Below are 11,073 nucleotides of genomic sequence, written 5' to 3' on the forward strand. Positions count from 1 at the left end.
TGGCAGAGAGAACTGCCAAATCTATGATAGAAACAGTACAGCGATTGGTCCATAGTTTTGGGTACACAATTACTGCCCAGGCAGCAAATCCTGAGGGCCAATTGTGTCTAGAGACCACTTGGTGAAATGTAAATGTTCTTTGTATAGTGAAATGTTCTTTGCATAGTGGATCATACTAATCATTAGATTTGAACTCTGTTCAAGTCTGGGCATGCAACCCTTCAATGATCTAAACATGCAGAGGAAGCTTGCAAACAAAAGGAAGTATAATCAGGGAAATATGGATGACAAATGGGATTTGTAATTCTTTAGGGTTTCTGTTAGTGGTGTCAAAGGAACCTAAAAGAAGACTCAGAACAGTTGAAAACAGAAGCAGGATAAATGGAGGGCAGCAGAGCAACTTGGCTCTGTCTGTGACAGTCATGTCCCTGACTCACAGCAAGGGCTCTCCAGCAGTTTGCCCAGAGGAAGGAGGATGGCAGTCCAGGTCAATATGTGTCTCAGCTATAGACCTGGTCACTTGGCTTCCCTGACTTCAGAAGATTGAGGATACAGTTACTGGTTTTGAAATCACTTTGCACCAGACACTGGACTTATGTATATTGTCTCATTTAATCTTCCTCAGCCCTGAAAGGATGATGTTATTTAGATTCATTTTATAGATGAAATGAGGACTAGGGAGGTTAAGCAATTTAAGCAAGGTCCCCTAGCCCAGAAGTTCTCAACCTGTGGGTCTCGACCCCTTTGGGGGTCTCGACCCCTTTGGGGGTCAAACAACCCTTTCACAGAGGTCACCCAAGTCATAACAGTAGCGAAATGACAGTTGTGAAGTAGCAACAAGAGTAATTTTATGGTTGTGGGCCACCACAACATGAGGAACTGTATTAAATGGTCATGGCACGAGGAAGGTTGAGCACCACTGACCTAGTCAATGTGGGGAAGCAAGAGTTTGAAAGCGAGTCTATCATATTCTAAGGAGCATACTTGTTACAATGGCTTGTCCCCACAAAGTACTTTGACTGACTAGGGTCAACTTTTGGTACTTATGATGGAATTGTAGACCAAACATAGTAAGATCCTAGCTTAGTTTGGAAAGAGAAATAGGAGAGGCCCTGTAAAATTTGAATAGCAAATAAATACATTATGTAGTATAGCTCTATACTTGTGTTATATTAAATTTTATTTGTTGTTTAGTAGGAAGAAGTATTTGACTTTATCTGACATTCACATTTAACTAGAAATACTTAGATGCCAAATCTGGGAATCCTAAGCCTAGCTTTCCAGAAAAAGGCAAAGTTTGTGGTTTCTTCTTATTTTGACAGGACTGAGTAGTTGAAAAATTGGATCTGAGAGAAATACTCTACTCTTGCCTGGGCTCTGGCAAAGCTGCGATGTATCAGTTAGTGGCAGTGCATGGTGGCAACGTGTGGCTATTGACTTTCCCCCACCTATCCACGCAGTCCCAACCACACTGGGGAGTGGACACAAACCTTGCCTGTTGATCAGGGCTGGAGAGGGGCCACGAGAACAAGAATTGGATTCAGTGAGCAGAGGAGCTGGTGGCTCGTTTCCTAAAGCCACTGAGGACTTTGCGAGGTGAAGACCAGCTGCCCGCTCTGTAAGTTTGATAGAGAAATCACCAGACCAGGATCTGAAGGCTCCAGGTTCAGGGTTCATCTGTTTGTCCATTTTTGATGTTCAACAAATACATATGGCAAACGTAGCAAATCCTAAGAAGCTCTGACGGTGTTGCGGGATAAGCATTGGGCTGCTAGCCACAAGGTTGGTGGTTCAAACCACCGGTGGCCCTATGAGAGGAAGACACAGACTTCTGCTCTCTCTCTCTTTTTTTTTTTATAATCCCGATAGACATTTATTTATGAAATTTCATCAGTGGCTTTTAAAATTTAAGCAGTTTCATTATATTGGTATACTTGGCAAACCAATTAAGTACAGAAAGTTATCAGAGTTTCAAAATGGGCAACACTGGTTTGCATTTGGAACATGAATATATATGATAGAAATATTGAAAATCTTCCTGTCATGAAAACTTGGAGGTAATTTGGGTTACATGAAATGTCGTCATTTTAGAATGTTATACACAAACAGGATCTATCATTAAGGACAGGAAAGTGGCATTTTCTGTGTTCAGACTACAATTTACAACAAAACTAGCTTTTGTTGTCACATTATACTTTAAGTTCCAGAGGGGAGGTGGGGCAGAAAAACCTGATTAGAGTTTAATACAACAAAAGCTCCAATGTTTCTTTTATTAAGTGGCTCATCGGTATTCTCAGGTTTAATCATCCAAGAAAAAGTAAAGATTTACAGTCTTGAAAACCATGGCCCCAGAAAAGGTCCCAAGTGGGTTGTAATTGACTTGATGGCAATGGGTTTGATTTGGTTTTTCATGTTCTGTGTATTATTTTAGGTTCAGAGCCTCAGAAACAAACAAAATAACAGAAAACAAGTGGTCCTATGAGGCACAGTGCAGTGGGAAAGATGAGCTCCACAGTGTGAGTACTTCTCCGGAGCTTGGCCAGGTCCGGTCCCAGCTACCATATTAGTGCGTATCTTCTTACTGAAGAAGAGAATACTGGCAGGAGAGAACTATAATAGTAGAGAGAGAGAGAGAGAGAGAGAGAGAGAGAGAGAGAGAACAGCAATGGGAATTTGTTTTTGTTGAAGACACAGCAATTTAAACCTGATTCTGAAAGAACAACATGTTGATTATGAGAAGTTACACCCATGAGATTTGAGGAACCTGGAGTGGGGTAGGGAAAAAGAGAGGCTGCTAGCATAGGCCAAAGATTACCAGGGAAGACTGAAGCTAAGACTATTAGTGTACATCTGTAATAGGTGAAATAAGGGAACCAACACAAAGCTACCACAAAGTAGATTATGGGAGGGATTATTTGGGGGCTTTTCAGAATCATCCTTCCCTGGGTTAGTATTTTCAGTGATTAAAAAGGAGTAAGAAAAATTACTATTTGTTATATTATCAAATTCATTTAAAATATATTTCAAAAATAATTTTCTTGGATTTGTACTTGAAAAATAACACTGCACATTTTGCAGCCAGGTTGAAATTACGGACAGAAGACACTGGATAATCTGGACAAGAGAAAACAATGGAAAATCCTAAGAAATGTGAGGCTAAAGAAATCCATGTGTGGGTTGTTAAAAATGCAAACTTGGCCTTTAATCCCCCTGCAGCAGCCTTCCCTTTTGAATGGGTGTGTCTTGAATATTGAGTGCAACCATGTGTGCTCATATCCGGGTTCAGAGCTTCCCTTGGCCCGACTATGGCACTGTCATGCTTAAGACCTCGGAAAGAAGTTTCCTGATTCTATGACGGTGAAATGAAACAATGTCTGTAAAGAATTGGTGACACGGTTGTGGAGTGCGCCATAGCAATGCAAAAGGGTAATCATTCAAACTCCCCAGTAGCACTGACGTAGACGGATGTGGCAGTCTGCTTTTCTACAGAAGGCAGCGTTGAAAACCTTCTCCACTGGCAGTTAGTTCTGTTCTTCCCTACAGGGTCTCGATGAGTTGAAGTCGATTTGACAGCAATGCTTTTAACATGAAGAACTGAACCCATAAAATGCATTGACTATCCAAGCGCCTAAGGGCACAGAAGGAAGAAAAAGCATTAGATAGGGGATGGGTGTTCACTTTGGTGTAAGGAATGAGAGTAACCCCCAAGAGGGAGAAGAGTAATCAAGGATCAAGCGAAGGGTGAGTTTTCAGAGGTGTTTATTAGTAATTTAAACTATTGAATACAAAGTTGATGATCCATAACCCCTTTTCTAATTTACAATAAAAACACTTTTCTAATTTAAATTAAAAAAAATGTTCAATAAACATTTAGAATTAGGTTATTTTTGCAGCTGGATAAAAAACTATGTAAAACTTAAAGGACATATCAAAGTCCCTGCGTGGTGCAAATGGTTAATGTGCTCAGCTGCTAACCAAAGGGTTGGAAGTTCAAGTCTACCCAGAGGCAATTTGGAAGGGGGGCTGCCAAGCCTACTTCAGAACAAGCAGCTATTGAAAACGCTAGGGAGCACCCTGCGTGGAGTTGACAGGACAGCAACTAGTTAAAGGATATAGGAAAGCCAAGCCAGACTCACTGCCAATGGGTCAGTTCTGACGCACAGCGACCCTGTCGGACAGGGTCGAAGTGTCCGGAGGATTCCGAGACGGACTCTACGGGAACAGAAAGTCTTGTCTCTCTCTCTGGGAACTGCTGGTGGTTTCAAACTGCTGACCTTCCTGCTTTCTGCCCAACACAAAGCCACTCTGCCAGCAGGGCTCCTCAAGCACATAGGAGAGTTGTCAAAGACAGAAGACACCATTTCCCTCTCTTCACAGATGAGGAAACTGGTGGTCAAGAGGGGAAGTACATGGTGAAAATAAATGTACATAGAAAGTTAGTGAAAGGCTTATTGGAGCAATCAATCTACCTGGATCTTGCTAAGTTTTCATAAATTGTCAGTTCACACTCCACTATGCTGAGTGTCGAGGAATTCATAGGGGTTATGAGTTGGGTTGCTTACTGCAGGGTTAGCAGTTCAAAACCACCAGCAGTACCGAGGGCGAAAAACAAGGCTTTCTAACCCTATAAAGAGTGATAGTCTCAGAAACTCAGAGGGACAATTCTCTCCAGTCCTCTAGGGTCACTATGACTTGGCATCAACTTCATGGCAGTGAATTTGTTTTGTACTGAGAGCCACCATTGATTTATAGCATATTTTCCCTTAAACATTCCCCTAAAAATAACTTCTCTCTTTGTTGTGCCAATAAAAATACCAAGTGTGCATAGCAAAATACTTTTCTTTTTTGGTTTACAGTGAAGTTTTAATATATGTTGGTCCCTTTCCCTTAACAAGTCTCATCATTTTCTTTCTCTCATTTGCTGCCTTAGGTACTTGGAAGGAAAACGCCAGCCACCCAAGGGGCCAGAATGAGTGACCGCAGAGCTTTAGCTCCTCCAGCGTCCAGCCAGGGTCCTGCCACACCACGCCAGGGCCCCCCAAAGTTCAAGCAGCGGCAGACCCGCCAATTCAAAAGCAAACCCCCTAAGAAAGGGGTGAAAGGGTAAGGCTGAGATGAAAAGGGAGACTTTCTAAGGGCCGCCTTCCAACTCCCAACCGGGCTTCTACGGTATGAAAGAAGTTACTACTCGCAGCATTGCACAGACCTTTAAAAATATCACCTTGCCCTCTATTTTCTTCTCTAACTCAGTCTTTGCTGCATCTGGTCTCAGCTCCTTGATCTATGGCCAAATGGAACTGAAGCCCTTCACACGCTCATCTGACTCGGGCCTGGTCTGCCAGCCTTTCTTGACCATTCCTCTTAGCGCACATTCCTTCTAGAAAACACTCTTTATTTTTCCTTTACATCTCTGTGCCAAACATAATGCCTGGCACACAGTAGGTGTTTAGTAAATGCTTTTGGATAAGTGGGTTAATTGAATACTTAACCATCTAGTGCTTTTCACAGTCCTCCCTCGGTCTAATGTCTATTTTAAATAATGAAGATGGACTACCTTGTGCAGTTAATAGTTCTTCTTGTCTCACAGGGGACACAGACCCCTCCGGTGAAGCACTTCGTGTGAAAACTCCTGAAGGCCATTATCTTTGTCCCAGCCCAAGGCAAAATGCAAAACACGAGAGTGTGGGTGACATGAAAACTCAAACCCTGTCTTCTTCTTCCTTCCTCCTCAATCAGGAAATTCACCAAATGAATCAGTCCAGGGTCCTTTGTGTTCTGATCTAGCTAATATCCCTGCTCTTTAATCACTTCTTTCTTTCTTCCTTCCTTCCTCCCTCCCTCCTTCCTTCCCCCTCCCTCCCTCCTCCTCCCTCCCTCCCTCCCTTCCTTCCTTCCTTCCTTCCTTTCTTCCTTCCTTCATCGTTCACAGGTTTGGAGATGACATTCCAGGCATGGAGGGGCTAGGAACAGGTGAGTCACTCATGGGTTCAAGTGAGGCCTTTTTTTTCTTCTGGGAAAGTCTGCCTTTTTTAATCATTTGAGCCTCAACTGGCATTTGGAAGTAAAAAAGAAACTTAATGCAGCAGATTCTTTGAGAATATAAAAATGCAGGGGTTCAATTCAGCCTCTTAAGTAAGTGTGTGTCTACATGCAAAGACTCTTTAAAACAGAATCTTAAAAAAGGGAAAAAAATATATTATAGACCCCTGGTACCATAGTGATTACGAGTTGGGCAGATAAGCCCAAGGTCAGTAGTTCAAAACCACCAGATGCTTCAAAGGAGAAAGATGAGGCATTCTGCCCCCCACAAAGGGTCACAGTCTCAGGAACCCACAGGGGTAGTTCTACCCTGTCCTATAGGAACTGAGGCTCAACATTGAACGAATTGGCCTTGATTTGGTATATACTTTGGGAGGGCCTATAAGAGTGAGTCTTTATGATAGAAAGGTTCTCAGAGTCAGTCTAGCCCAATTTCTTTATTTTTTTTCACAAGAGAAATCTGAGACATAGAGGAATTAAAGAGGCAACCTAAGGCCACAAGAGTGAGCTTTAAGAAATAGCGATGGGCTGTGGGGACCTTCCTTTGCTACTAGGCAAGACCCTCTTGAGGCACCTTCTTCATTTTACTTGTTTACAGAACCCTCAGCACTCAGAAGCAGCCAGCGCATCAGCATGGCGCCTCTCAATGTAATCAATGTTCTCACTAGGAGATTCTCAGTGTATTTGAATTTTGAAACCAAATGCCATTCCTAGGCCTTCAATTTGTTTTAACCCCCTTTTAAACTCACTTGCTATTCTTCTAAATAAACTGCTTCTATATTTTGACCAGGCATGTACAAGACCAGCAAATTCACTTTAAGCTCTGAAAGATAAACTTAACTCTGCCAGCGCATTTGGAATAGTGAGGAGGTTTACACCGAGGGAAGGGGGTGAGGCCTTTCAACCAGGCTTCTACTTCCTTCTCTACCATGGTAGGGTTTTTAGCTTATTTGTTTAACCTCTCTGTGGGAGCTCTGTTGGACATTGGTTAAGCAATTGACTGTTAACTGGAAGTTTGCTATGTAGGAGGAAAATGTGGTAATCTGTTCCTGTAAATCTTGGACACCCTAGGAGACCGATCTTTCTACCTTCTACGCCCTTCTAGATGGTCTCTATAATTTGGTATGGACAAGGCAATGACAATGGGTTTGTTTAAAATTCTTAGGTGTTAGAGAGATTCTTGGTAACTTGGTAATAATAATATTGCATGAAGTGGCTCCATTAAATGAAGCCCTTAGATTGCCTCTAAGTATGCACTTTGATACACCCATTGCCATCTTGTCCGTTCGGACTCACAGTGACCCTGTATGAGGTTTACAAGACTATAAATCTTTATGGGAGCAATAGTCTCACCTTTCTCCCTCAGAACCACCAGTGAGTTTGCTAACCACTGATCTTGTGGTAGCAGTAATTGCTTACCTGACAGCACTACCACTTTGATATCACTCTCATTCACTGCCATCAAGTTGATTCTGACCCGTAGTGACCCTCTAGGACAGGACAGAACTACCCCTGGAGGATTTCCAAGTCTAACTCGTTAGTAGAAAGCTTCTTCTTTTTGCCTGTGGAACAATGGTTTCAAAATGCTGACCTTGTGCTTAGCAGCTCAATGTGTCCCCACTAGACCCATAGGGCTCTCATTCATTTTGATGTTTCAAAATAGAAAGCAACTTTGAGCAAGTCAAAGAAGTTTAAGAACCCATCTAGATTGGGTATAAGGTTACCTTAAGAGACAGTAGATTTACAGATCACCTGAATTTGTAGAGCTTCTACTTTTCCTTTAACCCTTGGCCTGGCTATAATTCCCTCTCAGTGGCTATGTTTTGGGAAGAGAGACTCTGCATCATCACTGAGCTGTAACCGCACATGATAATGCCTGTCAAAAGCTGTTCTGAGAACCAATTGAGCAAAGAAATCCCATCTCCCCAGCAAAGATGCTTACGGATACAAAAAGAGTAAGTCTGGGGAACTCTGTTCTGGGGGATCAGAACCACACAGAAAGATAAAGGCATAATCACTTGATCTTTCCTGGGCTATCAACCCTTGTAGATAACTGATCAGTCACGGGGCAATGAACAGGACAGAGTAGGAAGCCCTGAGGATGCCTTCATGAGCAGATTAGGCTCGTCCGGGGATGAGTTGCCTTACATGGTTGTCTTCCCTCTCTTGCAGATATCACAGTGATTTGTCCCTGGGAAGCTTTCAGCCACCTGGAATTACACGAGCTGGCTCAGTTTGGGATTATCTGAGGCACCCGAGATTCTGCCACTCTCAATAGCATCTTCAGTAACTTTGATGAATTTTGTCCTACTGATGTGTTAGAATCTTAAAATTCAGCTGCTCCAGGAGGTTTTATATATACACAACCTTTCCCCACTAGCTACTATGTGGAATCCTAGTATCAGATTCCCTCTTGCAGTACAGCTCAGAACAGTGCACAAGAATCTACTTCCGATGGAGCATTTCAAATGTTGGCACCATTTCCGATCAAATGGGTAGAAGCAACCACTCTTTCCTATGTTTGCTTATTTGTCAAGTCCATCAACTTTATTTTTGCTGGCCTTCATTCTAATGAGTAGTAGACTTTCAAGAAAATATTCAGGCTACTCCCTTTCCCTCTCATTTAACAAAGGAGCATTGCTTCAATCTTATGGTAAAGTAGTGTTGAATGCTCTATGTAAACACTGGACTCCCTGTTCCGAAAACCAATTGAACAAAGACCCAACATGCAGGAAATCAGCACCATGCATGCAGAAGAGCACATGATGACCAGGGACCCCCCTGAGGTTGTTTTGTAAATTTTGTAAATCATGTCCTTTCTGGGTCTGAATTTTATTGAATTAGGTTATCTCTGGGGTCCCATGAAATGTTCAATTTTGTGGTTCTAAATTGGTGGGAAATGAAAGATTTAACTCAGAACGGTTGACATTATGAGTCTTTTATTCAGTGACCAGATTCAGGAAAGAGCTCTTTCACAGCCTCCCTTCAATAGAATGATTTCATCCAGTGCTTCAGGTCGAAGTCCCTGGCTGTCTGTACTGACACTGACTGGATTTCTGTACATCTATTGACATTATCATAAACCATCCATTGCAATGATTTACGTACTATAAGGTTTAGACTCAGAGCAGAAGATCCATAGTTGAACCCTCCAAACACAATGAGAACTTGCTTCACCCCAGAGTTGTGTCAAATGAAATGAGCAAAGAGCTCTCTTTCCCCAGTACTTCCAAAGCAATTGCAAAATTCAGGTTCTGCCGCATTCTGACTTGGATGCTTCAGTACTAGCACTGTTGATTTCTTCATTTTAGTTTTGTAATGTGTGGTAAAGGAATGGAGTAAACGAACGGAAAAGAAGCAGGATGATAGAGAGGAGTGGTATGGGTTCTAGTCCTGGCTCTGCCATTGACTTGCTATATAATATGGGGCAATTTCTCACCATCTGGATCCTTCACTTGCCTACAGTAGCTTGTGTAAGTGTATAATTAGTTACCAGATCATCTAAAGTTATGATTAGTTGTAATGCGGTGACATTGAGATCCTTGCAGTCTGAGCACCAGGATTCGAAAAGCTCAGCACATCCGACCAGTTTTCAGTCAACTAGACCTTCTTCCAAATATTTTGAATGAAACACCAACTTTCCTGCTGGCCAGAAACTAGAATTCGAAGAGGAGAAGTGAGGCACAAATTCAAAATGGAACCACGATAAACATGGAGGCGTAGGAGTCCATGGGGGCTTCACCCTCCTAATACAGGAAAGAGCTTGTCTGCGGCCAGGCTGTGTGCGTTGACTTCACCAAAGCACCAGCTTTCTCTCCTGCCAAGGCCATCTCTGCCCATCTCCATCACCTGCTCCATAAACAGCAAGTGCCCTGCCTGCCTTGTTCGTTCCAGTAGTACAGAGGTCTCCAGCTGGATAAGACACCGAGAAACAGTAGGTTCACTCTGCAAATATTTTTCTTGTTGAATCAATAACATTGACAAAACAGAACACATCCAAAAGAATACGTGAGCAATGATGTGTTAGTCTGGGTAGACTAGAGAAACAAATTCATAAACACGCATATGTATAAGAAAGAGTTTTATATACAAGAAGAATGGAGAAAGCATCCCCCAACCCAATCCAGTCCAAGTCCATAAGTCCGATACTAGCCCATAGGTCTGATACTAATCTATAATGTCCTCTTTGGACTCATGGAACACATGCAATGATGCCCAATGCAGGATGATCACAGGCCAGTGGGTAGAAAGTCTTTGGATTCAGTGGTGGCGTTGTAAGCATCTCAGCACTAGCAGGGGTCTCTACATGGCTTCTCTGGCTTCAGAGGCTTGGATGAATCAGGGTAGGTCCATGTGGCTTGTCCAGCTCAGGGCACTAGGCTAGTTCCATGTGTCTTGTCAGCTGCAATGTCTTACAGGGAGTGGCAAAGAGAGAGAAGTGTCTCCCGCCTCCAAGGAAGAAAATCAGGATTTCCCAGAATTCTCAGGAGAAGGCCATGCCCACACAGAGGTCTCATTGGCTATGATCTGATTGACAAGCTAGACTCCACCCCTACACTCTTAATCCTCAAATTGACAAACTATTATGTATCCACCACAAATGACGATAGAGAAGGGCCTAGAAATTATGCCATAAGGAGAAATATTGAAGGAGCTGATAATGTTTAGTCTACTGGAGAAAATAACTGGCAACCAATATTTTAAAAAAAGAAGGTATACAGTGGAGAGGTCTGAGGGGCCGGCCCCAATCCCAACTACGTGGACATCTGCCCCTCCCCCCAGAAGAATTTATTTCAGAGGACAGCACTGAAGCTGCAGCTCAGGGAGAGGGACATGTCTGATCAGAGCACACGGGAGAAAATGAAGGGGGAGGAAGAGAGAGTGGAGCACATCCTGGCCCACCAAACCTTGAGGCTGATATTCCCATTCAGAGCAGCCAATTCACAGAGAGGACCATATGGCCCGCCCCACTATGAGACACGACATCCCTCATTGACCCATAGCCCTACAGGGGACAACACTGGAGACACATTG

At 43.0% G+C, this 11,073-nt stretch overlaps 1 protein-coding gene across 1 annotated transcript; it reads left to right on the plus strand.

Moving 5' to 3' along the window:
* The first annotated feature begins 4,969 nt into the window (after positions 1 to 4,969).
* On the plus strand, positions 4,970 to 8,288 carry PDE6H (phosphodiesterase 6H). Its single transcript, XM_004713765.1, has 3 exons — positions 4,970 to 5,103; positions 5,930 to 5,970; positions 8,212 to 8,288. The coding sequence occupies exons 1-3, from the start codon at positions 4,970 to 4,972 to the stop codon at positions 8,286 to 8,288; spliced, it is 252 nt and encodes an 83-aa protein (XP_004713822.1).
* The last annotated feature ends 2,785 nt before the right edge of the window (positions 8,289 to 11,073 follow it).

The sequence above is a fragment of the Echinops telfairi genome, unplaced genomic scaffold (genome assembly GCF_000313985.2).
Source record: "Echinops telfairi isolate 266 unplaced genomic scaffold, ASM31398v2 ScPeMD7_21;HRSCAF=78, whole genome shotgun sequence".
NCBI lineage: Eukaryota > Metazoa > Chordata > Mammalia > Afrosoricida > Tenrecidae > Echinops > Echinops telfairi.